Genomic DNA, 17,894 nt, shown 5'->3' with positions numbered 1-17,894 from the left:
ACTCTGTTGAAACTCATGGTGCTTCTAGCTGCTTAGGTAACAATCAATATAATCTTTTATTTCAGTTTTTCTTCATTAGAACATTGAGAAGTGGATCTTGAACACTTTTGCTGCCTATATTAAACAAATATTCAAAGTCACAGAAGTACTAACAACCACTTAGTGAAATCAGGTGGCAAACACTCACAATGCAAATTACAGATGGGGAAATTCAAGTCTCATCATATGCCAAAGGATTTAAAGAACAAAAGCAGAAAATCCAGACATTCCCCCCTAATACTACCACCCAGTAAGTTGTTTATAAGGAAGGGTATGGGTCCCCCTACCCTCAAAAAAAATAAAAAAAAATTCAACCCAGACCAAGAACCAACCAACCTTGAGGAGATTCTATGTTTCATAAAACTTGAAGAAGGTCACTTTGGGAAAATTTGTGGTGTCATTCATAATGTGAAATACAGTTGCATCATAAAAAAAAAAAAACACATAATGGAGAAATACTACTGAGATCTTCCTTGAAAAAGAAATAAAACAATGTTTGGCAACACAACCAAATGTTTTGATACTCTAATGGTTTTAAACTGAAAGAGGGTACACTACTCAGAGATGTACAGTTTTCCAATCCTGAAACACCTAGAGCTCATGTAGTAAGAATCACAAGATCATTAAAAGAGAGAACTGGAGCCTTTACAAATACAATTAAAAATTTATTGTTCTCTTTCTGCAAGGAAGTACAAGTTTACGCACAGTGTGACAAGAAGAAAAAATCATCTGGATACTACTGTTCTAAGCGAATCCAGAATACCAGCAGGGAAAAAAGAAAAGAAAACCCACATAGCTTTGGAAAAAAACAAACACACACTCATCACAGGAAAAAATACAACGAGCACACTTTTGGCTAAAGTCCCTGAACATACCCTCCCTCCCCACAAAACATTCACTATGTTTTAAAAAACAGGCTCAGTGGCACTTTCTTTTTAATATGACTTCAGTAACATTTTGAAATGCAGTGCATCCACACTGCAATTCACTTTGCTGTAAGGCTAACTTCAACATAAGGCAAATATTACCTTAGCTCTGAAATATTCCATGATAAGACACCCTTAGTACATAGATCTCTGTTAAATGCAGAGATGCCTTGTCTCCCTTCATCACTCTCCCTCCTGATCAAGAAAGCATTTCAGGGAGATGGTGTGCTATTCTCATCACAAACTGCAAGGTACTAAGAAGTTAAAAAGAAACAGTAGTGAATAAAAATAAACAGTATTCACATATCTCAAACTTATTTCCGTCACTTAAATAGTTTCATCTGCAGTTACAAAATACATACACTTAAATATCTTTTAAGAAATCATCATATAAGATATCTCAGATTATGCTTTGCTTTTGATAATCTAACTGCCCTAATTCCGGCATAAGGACATACCTGGACAGTGTTACTACCTAGAATGTTTTCCTATTATACTGGATTTTCTTAAATATACAGTAAATTCTCTAGCTATTCTGACTGATAGTGCAAATAAAGACATTCTTTGGGTCACAATTCTAAAACATTACCCCCCAATGCTATCATCGTTTTAATAATTTTTCAGTAAATGAGTAACAAAATACTGTAAGTATACACATTTTCTAGCATCTGTTTAACAATGTTTTCCTCAGTTACCTCTGTTTAAAGCAGATCACAGAAATGAATAAGCTACAACGCTGCTCACCTATCCAAAAGATATGCTATATTTATACTTAAATAAATACATTTATAACCCTACCTACAAGTTCCCCATTCCTTTCCATTTATTGTTATTATCCAATGGCATACGACATCAAATCATGATATCAAAATATTCTAAAGACAACAAAGATCACTTTAGAAGCACTGCTCAAAGGCAATGAAATAGTGCTTTGAGAACCTTATGCACATAAGTTAGGCCTACATATATCCAGCGCATTCTATAACAGAATAGTGTACGCTTCTTTTAGAGGCAGCTACTACTTTGCCCAAGCCAGAGATAAAAAGCTTGTCTTAATTATGACCTATCATAAATGTAGCAAGACAAAGTGACCCGCTTTGCTATCTAATGTTGCCTGCTGCTTTTGCACGTTTAATTGAATTTACTGGTGCTTGATTGTTAGTTCCATTAGTGGTATTTGTAGCTGAGCCATTCACAATGATGTAATCAACTTTGTTTTCCAATTTCACAAGGCGTTGCAAGATGTCATCCAGAAGAACAGCAATTGTTCTCTTAAGATCAGCTGAAGATAGTGAGAAAAAGAAAATTTTGGTCTATTATTAGCTTGTGTATGGAAAATAACTTTATTTCAACATATTCACATCTTAAGGCCTGCCATCTTTCCTACTATTAATTCTGGGAAAGCATACAGACCAGGAGGAAAGGGAAATTAAATGACTCCTAGTTTATTTTTATTTAAATACCGTTTCCTTGTTATTTTAAGAAAGAAAGATACCACCATTATAGTAAACTGTGAACCCAGCCGAGTAAACATTAGAGCATAAGAACACAACCTCTAGCTAGAGAAGTATAGTGAGTATTTCAAGGCAGTATTTCAGGTTTCATCCAGACAACACTCAGCTATGACACCTTTTAGCCTTGGACAGCAATAAAATATAGATAGATACTTTCCAACATAAAAGGGTAGTTCTTAATCACTTTCCTCTAAATAACAGATCTATTCCACAGAAAAATTGTTGTGGAAAGTATCATATTACTTTCTGCACAAACTACAAAGCAGGAAAGAAAAGAGTACTTTTTTTCCTAGTTTAAAACTTCTATATGTTAAGCCTAAATTGAAAAAACATAAGAAATGAAAATAAAAAATAACCCACATGCTTACAAACAATGACAAAAGGATCTTGAGTGTTGTAAAACTATTTTCTGGAACACAGAAAACAGTATCAGTAACAGAATTTTCTAAAAAATCTAAGTAAACTGCTGTCCATGTTCACACCACTATCTTCTCTCATATTTGGAAAAAAAAATAATATTTAAACTTACTGGGTGTACTGCATCTTAAATTTCAACTTTGTTTAATAAACTAAAGTTGAATCAATCAATACAAAGTTGTTGTTTTCCTCTGAAAGATTATTATATATTACTTTAAAAAGAATTAAAGCTTTACAGTTTTCATTAAAAAAACACTACAACAAATAGAATGTTTTTTCCTCTTACCATAACCTGCCATAGAGGCTCCACTGCCACCGTTCATTAAATTTTTATTTTCTTCTGCCAGTGCTTTGACGTATCTTTTACTTAGGTCTAATATCTGACCACGCAACTCAGCACTACTTTGACGTCTTGGATACTGAAAAGTGTAGCGTAGCAACATTAAACCCCAAATGATTCCAAAAACCAGTAAAAACATACTCAGTTTCTGGGACATATTTTTTCTTGAAAATGATAGAAACATCTCTGATGAAGGCCACGGGTGTCTTAACCTCAAGAAAAGTAACTGAACTTGACTTAGTCAAATTGTATTACATATTAGAACAAAACCAGGATATCTACAAAGTGAAAAGTCTTCTAGCCGGATCATCTTGAACACATCTTCTCAGTTTAGTTGGTCTTGATTCCTGAAACATGTAAAATATCACTTGGTTACTGAAAATTGTTACAGTTGTTGAGATCAAGGACAGAATTTTTTCCAAATGTACTATTATTGCATAACCTAAGGAAGAGTTGTAGATGTGTATTTGCTTAGAGGTACAGTCATCTTTCTATCTCACCTGTTGTAACAAGGTTTTTCTTTTTTCTTTTTTTTTTTTTTTAAACAAAAATAGTTCTGATTTTTGGAGAACAAAAGTGTCTTTTTACAAATCATCTGAACTACTTTAAGTGTCATACTTCAAATGATTAAACCCAAAAGCAGTATCTAGAAGAGACTTATATAGGAAAGTATTTTACAAGTATTTTCCATTTATACTCAACATCTTGATAAACAATACAGACACATCTATACCAAGAAAATAAAAATAAAAGCTTGTGAAATCATTAACTTGTTTCTTGTTCTTCACGTAGAACCATTGGGCAAGTATAAACAGCTAAGAGACCTTGCTTTTCCTTTTATCTGTTTTGTTAGTTCAAAGTTGGGTGTCATCCTCTTCTGGTTTTGTACAGTATTCATTCTTTATCCTTTTTGGTGTCTTAACAATAAACAAAGAAATAAGACCAAAATGAAGATGCACACTGCACCCACTTCTAGCACTTTGCTACTACTATAAAAAAAAGTCTCACCATAGCAGCCAATTCTGACACATGGATAGCCAAAGGCTTCAGAAGAACAAATGGTAGCAAAGCTTCAGCACTTAAACAGTAAACGTCCAGACAGTTTGAAGCAATACAAGCCAGACATCTTCAGGGAGCTCTGTAATGGAAGACAAAATTACTCAAACAAGATGAAATGCAGGACTAAAAAAAAACCTTAATTTTCACATGTACCACCTGAAGTTGATCTCTTCAAGCCACGTGTTTTTGAAACCAAAATACGTTTTTTGTTTTGAAGCAACTGTTCGGAAAAAAAACACAGAATCCAGTTCCCTTTTCATTATAAATGCACGTATGTAAATGCCCTAACATTCATTTTGACAATTTACTTTAGAAAAGAACAACTTAGTAGAACCTCACCAAAATATCTCACTATAAGACAGTGAAAACCCGATTCATCACATGCATAAACACATTTACATGTGTCCTTCGTACTCATTTTTTCCCTTCAAATGAATCTATTCTGAAACAGTCCCTTTAAATGCTCATATCTTCTATTTCTCTTTTCTCAGATACCCCTTAAAGTTCTTCAACTGCTCAATACATTTTTTAAGAGGAGACTTCTATTATTTCACATAGTTTGGATAAAACCACTCGTTCGACATAACCGTACTTTTTCATGTTACTCTCCATTTTCTCCCACGTATAGTCTGACACGAGTAGTTTTTAGACTGCAGTTACACGTATACTAGAGTTCATGACTGGACTTTCTACACCGATACTTAGGCCTCTGTTTTTAAAATGCAACGTTAGTTCAAAATACTGACACCATTATTTTTCATCCTGCTAAGCACTCATCTAAACTTAATCTCCATGGTATTTTTCATCGTCTCTGCTGACCACTTCAACTGGCCTTATACGGACACACCACAGACTACTGTAAATTCTAATGTCAGGAGCAGCAGTGCTCAGAGCTGTTCTTGCTTCCTCTTAACCTTCATGCTTCAGATACTCTATCAACATGCAGATCTAAATTATTCTGGAGATTCTAAACCCAAACGAGGGGCAGTAGCAGGACTTGGACAACCAAGTTGCTGTAAAGTGAAAGGTGTTGTGTCTAAAACACTGACAGGAATTGCCAGTACACAAAATCTTACTTTCAATGTAGGGTGCACTAATATAAGAGGCAAACACAAGTCAGCGAATGAGGAATAGGTTCCTTCTCCTTAACTGTAGGATACGACCGTGCACACAGGCAGATAGCCTACGGGTAATAATTTGACATACCACTGTAAATTCAGTGGGATATACTTTGTTCAAAGAGCACGCTAATCACCCCCAAAATCTGCTTTTTCAGATAATTTTTTCTTAAGTATATAAAATAGAGACAACCATAAAAAAAAAAATTAAAATCTGTGGTATCAGCACAAATATTTGGAATTGCATGATTAAAGATTTTCTGAAACAGACCTTCCCTAAACACAAACTAACCAAAATTTATTTTCCCTAGCTCTTTGCCAAATCCATGGCTCTGGACTCACACTTTAAAGCACCAACTGCACCTACATCATTAGATACATAACGGACAGTATCAAATACACATTAGGTACTGGTGTAGGGTATTCGTGTGATGGCACAGAAGAACAAACAATAGCTCTCAAAGAAAGAAGACCACAAGTTTCAACCACCCTTCCCAAAAGCCTACTTATATATATACACACACACACACACACACACACGTATGCTTGTTTGAAGATAACACATAGTTCTTGCCGAATTTAAATGAAATTCGGCTCTCCACAGAACTCCACTCAATTCTCATCCCAAACCACTTTAGCAGACAGTATCACTGTAGAGCTCTGGAGTAGCAATAACTCTGCTATCATGCTGTAAATAAGACCACAAGCCAGGACAAGAGTCGTAGCCAAACTGAACAGATTGAATGAACTCCCACCAAGGAACAGCAGGGACTACAGACTGGGTCACTGCCACATAAATTTGATTCACAGCGCACATGCTGACCACTGAAACTAACGGAAATCAAGGACTTCACCTGCTGGGCAAACAGCGTAACACCCAAACACTTGCTCTGCTCAAAGAAATGGGGAGTAAGGTGTACCAAAATGAAGGTAACGATTTGCAGATGGCACTTTTCCTATCCTGCAAAGGCATTTTAAGGGGCCATCCCTCCTTAAATGATTGGCAGTGTAATTTCAAAGTTCTCAAGATCTGGTCTCCTCTTTCTTCCTGAAGCATGCACTTCCAGTGACTCACATCATACTCTTGTAGTGGGTTTACATGACAAGGTTTTGGTAGCAGGGGGTCACCATACAGGTGACTTCTGTGAGAAGAATCTAGAAGCTGCCCCATGTTAGATAAGGGCCCTGTTGCTGGCCAGAGCCAAGCCAGTAAGCAATGTTGTTTGTGCCTCTGAGACCATAATTAAGAAAGGGAAAAAACAAATGCTGCTACACATCCTTTCAGGATTACACAGTGCTGAGTGGAAAAAAGAAGAAATGCGAGCTTACACCCAAGTATTTTCTAGCAGGAAAAAAAGGGCAGCAGAGTAGCAGGTATACACACTAGGAGGAAAACAGCACAATAAATAAGATGGACAGGAATAATCTTTTACTTCTTGTTGCCCTGAAGGGTCAGTATTTCTGTACACGAACGTTATGGTTTAAACAAAATTTGTCTTCAGAATGGACCTTGGTTTTCAATAATGCAGAGGCAATGCAGCATGAGATAAAAGTACACTTGTAAGAAGGAACTAACAGTTTTGTGATCTTTTCTTCCCTCTTCACCTACTACCTGCGGATCAGGGAAATAAAGAAAAAGAGAGAGAGACTTCCTTCTTCACACTGACTTAGTCCACCATGTGGAAATCCAGGCTTACCAATCTCCCAGCCTCAGCTGAAGTGCTTTTATGGCCAAGGAAGTAATTGCAAAGAGCAACAACAAAAAAAAAAGGATGCATGAGAGCTACAGATTGTTACAGTTCCTATTATCCCAAATCTAAGACAAAAGGAAAAAGACCATGAAGATAGTGGAGTACAGACAAGACAAAATCTGAAAATCTGAGGAAAAAGGACAAAACAAACAAGAAATAGGCAACTGTGCAGGCAAAATGGCAATTCCAGAATCCATGAAGAGGTGAGCATCTTTCAGATAACCCTTTAAATAAGCAGTCAAGGTGAGTGATTCAAGTGGCTATTTACCAAAGTTCTCTGAATCCAACATGCACGCCTAAATTATTCTAAAAATTATAAACCCAAGACAGGGGCAACATTAGAACTTGGAACTAAAGGCAATTTCCAGAACAGAGGGTATGAGGCTAGGTTTGTCTTTTACAGACACTGAAAGAGTTCGCTTTTGTTTATTGTTGCCACTGCTTGTCGTGTAAGAAATGTATTGCCAGAGCCTGCCAATGTGGATTTGACACTGTCCAGGGATACCACAACAAACAGTGACACATCTGGCAATGAAAGCAATGAGCAAAGGAACTCAGCCTCTCCAAAATAAAATCACATCTGTCCTCTCAGCTGCGTTCCAACGCTGAAGTCATATATAAATTGCATCATAAGTATATGAAACAAAAGTAACAAGTACCAAAGAAAAAGCAACAGAAAATCCATTTTATGTTCTGTAATAAAGCAAAGTTCCAGTCTCTCTGGTGCTACTGTTAATAGCATCAGACCTAGGTTTGAATACTGACTCTACTCCATGGAAACCAAGCCATACATAAAAACACGCTAGCTGAATTGTGCTGCAAAGCTTTCCTTAGATTCAGGTTTTCTTATTCCTAGCAAAACCCAGAGATTACATTCATATACTTCACCGAAAGCACGACAGTTTGTAAGGCAAAAGAATGCCTCATGCATCCTCTGGAACAATGTAAGGGTATCATGAAAACAAGGCATACTCAATCCGTCAAAGGTCACAGCGCACCTTAACAGCGCTGTCAGTTCTGCTAGTCAGCCAGCTAACAAAAGACGAGTACAAATTCATGATCAATTTTCTAGTCTGTCCAAGAGATTTCACCCTTCCTAAACTGCTAGAAGTAGTTCATGGCATCAGGACAGCAAATTCAAAGTTGTGCTGCAGAGGTGGTATGTACCTCCTAGCTTTGAAAAACGTACAGGACAGATAAAGATGACTATTTGTAAGAGCAAAATAAAGCAGCAAGCAACCAGGTATTTGTGGTAGCTATTAATAATCAACTTTAGCAAAAATGTGAACAAAGTGTCAACTACAGGGGAAAAATAGAGAAAACTGAAGTTTAAGAACCCATTCCATTCCAGGATTCAAAACAGTTTAAGGATGAAGCTAAGAAAAACACCCTGAAAATATTATTATTAACATACAGTCCAATAAAGTCCCCTCTTGGTTATGTATTTTGGATGACAGCATGCCAAACGCTGAAGCAGCAGTTCCTCAGTGATACCATAGAGACCTATAGAGGTAGGTCTGTAACAAACTAATATATTAAGAAAGTAACCTCAGTAAATGGGATTTTTACTCCACGTATTACTACCATAATACTTATCGGTGTCTCACTGCCAAATTACGACCAACACCAACACGACTGAGTGAATTCAAAAGCAAGTCTGGCTTTGTGACTAATTATCATTCTTAACTGTATAAACACAGAGAGTGATTTACCAAGACAGAGATAAAAAAAGAAATGCCAAATACAGCCATAGGACAGTGTATCCAGCTACAGACATACGAAGGGGGAAAAACACTGAAAAAGAACAGACAGCAGACAAAAACTAGGACAGTACAAATAAAAGCTGGCACTAATAATTACTGTAAAATAATTGTACAGGACAAAATTGGGATTTACTACAGTATCAGTAAAGTGTCATAAGCTTATGAAACATGAGGGATTTTAAAATCAGCATATTAGAATTGTCTGTAGTAGACATTTCCTTAGCTCTATGGCAGCATGTTTCTCAGCTTAGTGGGGATATTATATTAACAGACAACGAGCTGTAAACAGACATGACAATACTCGTGTTGCAACAGCCAACATACCTCCCAGGAAAGCAAAATCACAGGGTATTACAGAACACCTGGAAACGTTTCCACAGCCCTATCGGCAATATCTTATTTGTTTTGTTTTACACGTGTATTTGCAGTCCACCCCTTCCATTTACTTCTGTGACCTCCAAAATCTTTTGTTTGGCCAATTTTCCAACAGAAAATTTCCAGAATCGCAGTCCCTCAACTGACAGACATCATGCTGATCTGTGCAGATAGGGACAACGAAGTAAGCATGCAGAAGGCCAGGAGCTACATGCTGAATCTTTCCCAGAACAGGAAGACCAAAAATGATGTTTGCATTCTGGTCATTTGCAGTCTTCGCTGGCTGGCTGCTTGGCAGTAGGAGAAAAATCTGCACAGAGCGTAGCTGACAAACAGGTGCCCAAAGAAATTAAGTATATTCAGTTACACAGGACCATGACTCCTGGCAAGATACAGAAGAAAAAAAAAAAAACACTATTTCCCCATCTGTTATTTAATTCATGTAGTTTTCTATTATCCCATCCTACTTGAAAGGACATCTTCTAATTCCCTCCCTTTAAGAGTGCCTTCCTACACGCACCAGAAGCTCCCTTAACAAATCATCCTGCATGCACCATTCACATTTAAAGCTGGTGCCCAAGAAAAAAAAAATCACATTCCTCATATTTTAAAAAGAGGATATAAGCTCTTGAAAAACAGAGTAAAACCACATTCCTATACTGGACCAGTTGCACCAGTGACTTTTGCAGACCACCACTGCCCCTTGGCTCCCAGGTTCACACCGACAGCTGCACAGCTCTATGGGAGAGCTCAATATACTACCAAGCAGCAAACAATTAACAGCAAAATGTGTCCCTAGACAAACGAAGCCATATTTGAGCAGTTTTTATGATGAGACCCACTCTCAGCACGTTAAGTATTCCTATTATTGGTGGTGTAAACTCTGGTCAACAGAAAAACATCACCAGTAAGGAAGGAAAAGAGACAGTCAAAAACCTCAGTCATGCTGACCCCACAGAACCCCTCGAAATGCTATGTTTGTGTGCGGCTAAGGCTTGCAGGTCTTTTCAGACCACATCATAGATCAGTCAATAGAAAAGAGTATTAATTCCAATGATTGCTTTTACTTTTGGTTTCTTAAAGTATCCTGGCATGCTTTCCCTCCCCCCCTCTCCCTCCCCCCACTTTGTTCTGCTTGCTACTGTCAGTGAATGCTTCTAAAATCCACCAACAGAAATTCATTGTTCCTCGCCTGCAGGCAGTCAGCCAAGACTTAGAGTGGGGAAATGACTTGCCAAGTGTTGTGAGGAAAGTTAAAGCAAGCGAGTATCAATGGGAACAGTATACTATACTTGCTGATCTTCCCTTTCTCCCCCCAAGTCCATCTGGATTTTGAAACATTCCTACAACTCCGTATCTTCACATAAAAAAAAAAAAATCTCAGCTTCAATCTGGGACATTTTTCCCTATGCTTTATCACTGATGTTTAGGCCATTCTGGTAGGAGCCCTGCTCAGTTATGGCAAGGCATGAGCTACCTCCTTGGCTTCTTATCTCCCCATAGCATTGACACAATTTTTTCATGGCAATTAACACTGGGATATGACAAATCCGCATTTGCAACACTTTTTCAAAGCCTCTGGCATTCCAAAATTTCCTTCTGAAACGATAACATTCAGCTAATTTTAGCTAGTTTTACAAGGAGCCATACTTGCAAAGCCATTAGTGTAGGCTACGGAGAAGAAAGGGATTTTCACTGAACATTTTAAAAAGACCTAAAACAAGAGGGTTTGGAGAGATTAAAAACCAGCTAGCAAAGTGATTGCTGCAATGGCGGAAAGACTGCCGCTGTAGAACTGGTTATACGTGCACACAGCACCACACAAACGCTATTCCTGTAGAAAACCAACACAAGAGCGCTTATGCCACTGGGAAAGGGTAGAAAAATTTAACTTGCCTGGTTTTATTTCAAGAAACCTGCAGGACTCTGAGTACGGGCATGTGCAAGACTCATCCACCAAAAGCATGTTTCAGTGGCAGAGCTCCAATATAGACCGCCTCACACTGATGCTCCCTCCAAGGAGGCTGATCCATTTGAAGACTTCAGAAAAATAAAAATGCAGGAAATGACAAAGTTAAACAGTTTATTTCCTTCTTTTTATTATTTCTAGATTGGCCTGTCATTTTATCTTAGCATCGCTAACAGTTGTGACAGGCAGTAGATAACCACAGTACCAGAGCAGTGGGCATGGCAAAACATGTCATTGTTCAAATGAAGGAGAAGACGCCCAGAAACATTACTTGGGTATTTATATCAAGGTAGCCTCTTTTTTCTTTGTTATCACCACACAAAAAAATGATTTTAGTGGATTAAGTTTGAAGTTCTCGAGTCTAGTATTAGGCTAGACCCTCTTTTAAACAGAGGAACTACCCATTTAGTTCAAAAGTCATCTTGTAAATGACATAGGCAAATGGTAAAAGAAATAATTTCTGTAAATCTGACAGTCATGCAAGAAAAGTTAGGAGACTGTTAATAATGCTCAGTTGAGGAAACGCAGCCCACCTAACTGTGCAAGATTTCAGTCACAGTTGAAAGAGCTTTTCAAATAACCGATACCATATAAAGTACGTTTTAGCAATAAACATGTACCAGGACAAAACACATTCATCTGAATGACTGAGCTCCACAGCAGATTTTTGACAGCTACTGGAAACAACTTAATGGGTATTTTTGACACTGACTAGTCTGTAGATAATGTTGTCTACACAGATGACAATTTAAGCTGACAGCATGCATTTATCCTACTCACAGTGTGGGCAAGATGCAAAAACTAGTGCCCTTAACTATTCTCAGAAAAGCGGTCACGAACTCCACAGGAAATATTTTACTTGTAGCTGTTAAGTGCCATCCAATCCTCAAGCTGAACAACATGGGATTAGCAATACCAATGCCTCCTGCAAAAAGCTAAAAGCCACAAGAGGCCTCTAAAAGAAGACCAAAAAAAAATCTAGAAGTAGTTTTATTTTTACCTGTGAAAGCTTTAGAAACGAGACCTATTTACTAGACCAAATGTATTCCATCATAATTACTCAAACCTCTGGAGCTCTCAAGTACCTGAAATGAATTATTAAACACATATAACACACAAAATAACAAAAAGAGGCCACAATAATTTAAGCTTTATACACATAGGTATTTCCAGCCCTCAAAATGGGAACAAAGGTAGCAATAAATTTTCATGTGACCAGGAACTGCAATCTCGCCACTTGTAACACTAAAGCAATATGCTGCTTACTGCATAGTTATCTGCATTTTGTCTTTGATATTCTCATGAAACAGCAATTCATGACACCTGCACCAAAATAACACTACATCCCAATTAGTTAGAACAAATCACACGTGTGCTCACATTCAATCTATCCATATCCTGAAGGCTCCGTGAAAAAAATAAGTCACAACTCCTACAAAGCTCATTTTTTGAAGTGAAAAACTGCCCCCCTCTCCATAATCTACCCACGTTGGGTATCAAAACCCCAAACATTTGTTACCCTGCTCTAGACTGCACTGAAGAAACTCTGCATCACATCACAAGAAACAACAGGAATTCCTCTCTGCATTGCTTTGTGGCACACAAACCCAGAAAATACACTGCGCTCAAGCTGTCAGTATCTTTCAGATGACAAGATACATAAAAGAGAATTTATGGGATACTAGCACAGGGGGTTAGGAAACTGAAAAGAAAGCTTTATTAATAATCAATGATTAATGAGACTACAGAAGTAAGAGATGTGCTAATGCATTACAAATGTTTATAGAAATAAAAAACTACCATTCCTAATGAATACGGTTTTGCCTGAATATGGATTAAGCAAGCTATTTTTCTTCCGTGTTCTATCACATCGTTGTAAGCACGCTTCGCCTCTTTGAAAGTTAGGTCCTTAACATACAAGAAAGACATAAATCTTGCAGCGTCACTGCAGTCACAGGTTATGACAAAAGAGCCACTGGAAAGAGGAAGGAAACCACAAAATATTTTTGGAAGTCCTGAGTGAGTTCTAGGTTTGTTTAAGTTATATTAGGTCGACATGTTTCAATTCCTCCTTTGGTATTTCAAAACAGATCACTTGGAAAATAAAAAATAAGATTCAACAGACGTTGTCAGAAATTAGCATCAGTAGTTACATCTACCCAAGCAACGGGAACGACACATTTCTACCTTATTGAATGTTGTATGCTGCTACATAAGAATACATTAAAGGTTACAAACCTCTGCGGTACCATAGCCAAGACGGTTAAGAGCTTAGAAATAATCTTCGTAAAACAAAGTGGTCTTTGGAGAAGAATTTAATCACGTGCGTGCATTTACCGGTGCACAACACCCGAGAAACCCCCTTTTTCTTTCGCTGCTCCTTCCCCACCCAAGGGCACGGTGCAGCGGGGCTGCCCAGCGGACGGCAGCGCTCAGCCAGCTGCCAGCAGAGCCCCCCGCCCCGAGGCACCTGCGCGAACCACGAACGAAGCGAGGGGGCCGAGGCGCGGTGACAGCCGGGGCTCCGCTGCCCGCCGCAGCCCGGCTGCAGCCCCCCGGCCTCCCACCTCCACAGAGCGAGCGGGACGAGGCCTCCCCGCGCCCCTTTCCCCGAGCACAGGGCCCCGCCGCCTCACTGTGGCGACGACAGGACCCCCCTCAGCCCAACGGCCGCCCAACGGCCGCCCAACGGTCACCTAACGGCCGCCGCGCGCGCTCCCTCCGCTCCCCCCCGCGCCCACCTGACGGAGCCGCTCGCGCCGCTTCCGCCCGCCCAGCGACGCGTTGCGTCACGGCGCACGGCCCCGCCCCCCCTCACCCCCCCGAGCTGCCCCGCAGCCCCCGTGCTGCCCCGCCCCAGGGCGGCGCATGCGCAGGGAGGGGGCTGTGCCCCTGCACCACGCCGCCATGTTGGGGCGGGGGGCTTCGTGCCAGGATCTGGGGGGTGGAGGGGGCGCTGCGGGGGCCGGGGCGCCTCTGCGGTTGTGGTTGGGACTGGATGGTCTTAAGGGCCCCTTCCAGCCCAAGCCCTTCTCTAAAGTCTCGTAGTTATTCCCGAAAACATTTATTATAAGACCCCAAATGGGAAGCCCATTGTGTATTTTGAAAACGATGTGGCTGCGACTATCAATTCCCGTTGACATCTACAAGTAAATATTATCCCCGGAGGTTACAGAGCCTACAAAAAAAAGGGAAAGGTGCCACTTCTGCCCTCTAATGGTGTACGTTAATGTTATCAGTAGTCTCAAGTGAGCCTGGTCCCTCTGGTTAGACACACGGATGGTCGGCCGTTACCTGCAGTCCAGTTCTTGTCATCAGCTTCAGGAGCTGTTGACGGCTTTGATAGTACTTAAATCTCCACCATAATATTCACATAAATCAACTGTGGGCACAAAACTGTACTAGCGAGTTACGTTATGCTCTTCCTACAACGTGGTATGTGAGAAGTTGGTATCAATTTACCAGTGAAGATAGGTGAAGATGGTAGACAAGCTGACATACCAGTTACCGATAAAGTGGTGCAAGTATTGGAAGGTTTTGCTTGCAACGTGGTTCTGTCTGCATTAGTGCCACCACGTGTAACATATACAAAAAGTAGTGTTCTTAGTTTGCTGGTCACACCGCCGCTCCACTCCATCTCCCTATGGGTGCATATTTCTTCCTTTTTCTCCTTTCCAGTGCTTGTCAGAAGCTACCTTCCTCCTCTGTATTTTTCAACTCTTTTTTGTTTGTTTTCGGCATGGATTAGATGCAGAGAAAAACAAAACAAAACAAAAAAAAACGACATTTAAATCATCTCCTCCATTAGCAAAATGGATATTAATATATCAGAGAGGTTTGTGGCCTGGACTGAAGAAAAGAGAAAAAACTGCTGGCAGGTAGTATCACAAAAGCCAGGATCAGGTGCATATCAAAATATTTGCTTCTGTGACTTCTAATGTTGACTAGTCTACAGTCCCTTAGTTTGGAGTTTTTCAGGACATATATTGGTATGGAAATATTGGCGTTCACCTGAGAGCTCGTTTCAATATGAGAAAATTATGCAATTGTTGAATTGGATGGAGGCTATATTTCCACAGAGAATTAATAAGAAGCTGCATTAAAGGAATGATATATTTTTAACTATACAATCCATCCCATGGAAAGTCTTTTGCTAACATTATACAACACTGAGGGAGGAGAGGCAAAAATTAGAAATTGAAATATTTGATAAGTAAGCTTTTCAGTGAACAGATTGGCTATATATTGTGAAGCACCAATAAATGTGTTGCTAGAATTATTTCCTAAAGCCAAATCATCTCATCAGTTTCTGTATTTTCTCATTAAGATATCCTCTTCTAATATCAAGAAAAGATCAAAAACAGATGGTCTGAAATGGACTTCACATGACAAATGTACTGCAGCTATTTACTGCCATTTATTACTGCACTATTTGCTCAGTGATTAATCCTTTATTTTCACAGACATGCAGTGAACAGCTGTAATATCTTTGCAAATAAATTATATGATATTTAGAGTTTACTAGGGGGAGAAAGGGAAATCTGTCCATGGTGTAATCACAGAAAGATTTGCTGGTGGAGGTCACAGAATTGTATTAAGATATCTATCTCCATTATAAACGTATTCTCTGTTGACAGGAACTCTTGACTTTATAACATCCTTAATTCTTACTGCCTGAAGGCCTCATGTATTTGGTCATCTTTCATGAATGTGCATTTCACAATATACTCTTTCTCCTTATCTTTACCACCTTACAGACTATGAAAGTTGAACCTGAAAATATAAGTAATTTCATAAAATTATTGGTTTTATACTCTAGGAAACTGTGGTAAAGTTATTGTAGGGAACAATGTAGACAGAGTCATTATGGAAAACATAGTAAAGAGAGCTTGTAGTTTTCAATTTAAAATGTAAACTTGATCGGACTTTTTACAAACAGGTCTTTCTATCAGTTTCTGCCATCTTTATGTTAGGTTTAAGTGCCAGAACATTTTAGAATAATTTGCTGCTGGAACATGAATGGGTATACTAATAGTGCTTAGGAGATGCAGACACAAGGGCTAGGACTTACACATGTACGTGTTAGAAAAAGTGTCTTCCTGTCCTATGTTCTGCCCTTTCCTCCTGTTCCAGCTCATTTTTCAAGTGTGACTGTTACTTATTTTCAATAGACCCTTGGTTGCGTTTTCTTTCAGTGACCCACCTGGTGGCAGAAGACTAGTAAGCATTTTCGTGCTAGGATTTAAGTATGTGTCCTTTCCCTTTTGTTCCTGTAGTTAGGTTATAGGCAGCATCAGCTCGGATAAGCATCAGATTATGCCAGAACAGTGTGTGATCTTGCAGTAGGATAAATATTTATTAATAAGTTACACTTGAAGGGGAGATGAGAAAAGCTATCTACTGGAGCTGAATGGTGTAGAGCTGGTAAAATAATTAAATAAATAAAAAGATATGGATTGAGAATGTCTTTTGGAAAGTAGGACATCAGCTGAGGCTAAAACATAGTCTAGACTTTTAGGAAGGAAAATTTAATTGCAATTAAACAAGAACTGGCTAAGGAGCTGACTAAAACTTTTGAAATAAATGACCTGCAAGAAGCTTTCAGCCAAAATGAAACATTTCACAAAACCTAGAGGAAGATCTTCCTGAAATACTGCCTTCTTTTTACCATTATGGCATAATTTAATTTTTAAATATTTGCTTCTGATTTACCAGGCAAGATGAGGAAGGGCTAGCATGTACCATTCCAGCCTTTCATTTACAACAGACACAAGGAATAACTAACTTCATTTATGGGTCTGTGCAAACCATTTCCATATAGACGTATATAATGTCAAGGCTTTGTTGGAACCTCTGCACTGAGCTGTGTATGGATGAGCAGCAATATTTTGGCCTCTCCACTGTGAATTTGCTGGTGTGGCTGTGCTACTACAGACACCACTGGAAATCCTGTCATGGGCTGAGGAGGGAGAAGCAGGTGGAGCGGATGGCGCTCCCATTTGAAGCCCCAGGAGTGTGCTTCACAGAGCAAAGGCATTTGGTTTCAAGGGAAACATCCCTTGCCTGCTGATCACCCTCTGAGCTCCCCACTCCTCTTTGGGAATACTCATTTGTATGAGCACTGGTCAGCCCTTGGCTATGGCAATGGTGAGCTGAAGATGTCCATCGTCAGCCAACGTGGACATGACAGCACAACCACAACCAGGCAGCTCTTAGCAGAGGCAAAGCAAGCCTCACTATTTGGTCAACTTTGACAATTTTCGCACCTAAGCAACTGTTTGGCCTTGCTGCTGAGCTTCTGGTGCCTGCAAGGGGTTAGCTGCATTATTTGTGTGTGCTGGAGGAAGAGGTGCCCAAACCACATGGGACAGGGAGGAACAAGGTGATGTGAAAAGAAAGGCTTTTCAGTAATGTTCTGTTTAAAAGAAAATCCTCAAGACTACTAGTGAATGTGTAGGCCTGTCTTTCCTAGAAGCACTCAAGATGGATCTCATGCCTTTATTTCCACAGTCTTACACTGAAAGCCATCTTCCAGCCCTATGCGCGATGCAGCCATTTGTCATACCAAAACAACACTGGTGAGGGGGGGGCTAAATCAAGGTTTAAAACTCTTCTCAGTGGAA

General features: G+C 39.4%; 1 protein-coding gene across 2 annotated transcripts; it reads right to left on the bottom strand.

Annotated features, from left to right (window-relative positions):
• Positions 1–691: 691 nt before the first annotated feature.
• On the bottom strand, positions 692–14,137 carry CCDC126 (coiled-coil domain containing 126). Of its 2 annotated transcripts, none has more exons than XM_068674194.1 (4): positions 14,013–14,137; positions 4,245–4,374; positions 3,183–3,583; positions 692–2,247 (listed from the first exon to the last, which is right to left on the bottom strand). In XM_068674194.1, exons 3-4 carry the CDS (start codon positions 3,418–3,420, stop codon positions 2,066–2,068), a joined length of 420 nt encoding a protein of 139 aa, XP_068530295.1. In that variant the 5' UTR covers positions 3,421–3,583; positions 4,245–4,374; positions 14,013–14,137; the 3' UTR covers positions 692–2,065. The 2 variants fall into 2 exon arrangements, with proteins under 2 accessions (XP_068530295.1, XP_068530297.1); XM_068674196.1 differs by having other exon boundaries at positions 13,968–14,055.
• Positions 14,138–17,894: the final 3,757 nt, after the last annotated feature.

This window comes from Anas acuta, chromosome 2 (genome assembly GCF_963932015.1).
Source record: "Anas acuta chromosome 2, bAnaAcu1.1, whole genome shotgun sequence".
Taxonomy (NCBI): Eukaryota; Metazoa; Chordata; class Aves; order Anseriformes; family Anatidae; genus Anas; species Anas acuta.
The sequence above is the reverse complement of the archived record's forward strand: the minus strand, read 5'-3'. Positions and strand labels throughout refer to the sequence as shown.

Excerpts from the sequence above, each read along its gene's own strand:
- CCDC126 (XM_068674194.1), bottom strand. The coding sequence starts at position 3,420 with ATGTTTCTATCATTTTCAAGAAAAAATATGTCCCAGAAACTGAGTATG. Across the intron at positions 2,248-3,182 it reads AGCCTCTATGGCAGGTTATG|CTGATCTTAAGAGAACAATT; the intron begins GTAAGAGGAAAA and ends CACTATCTTCAG.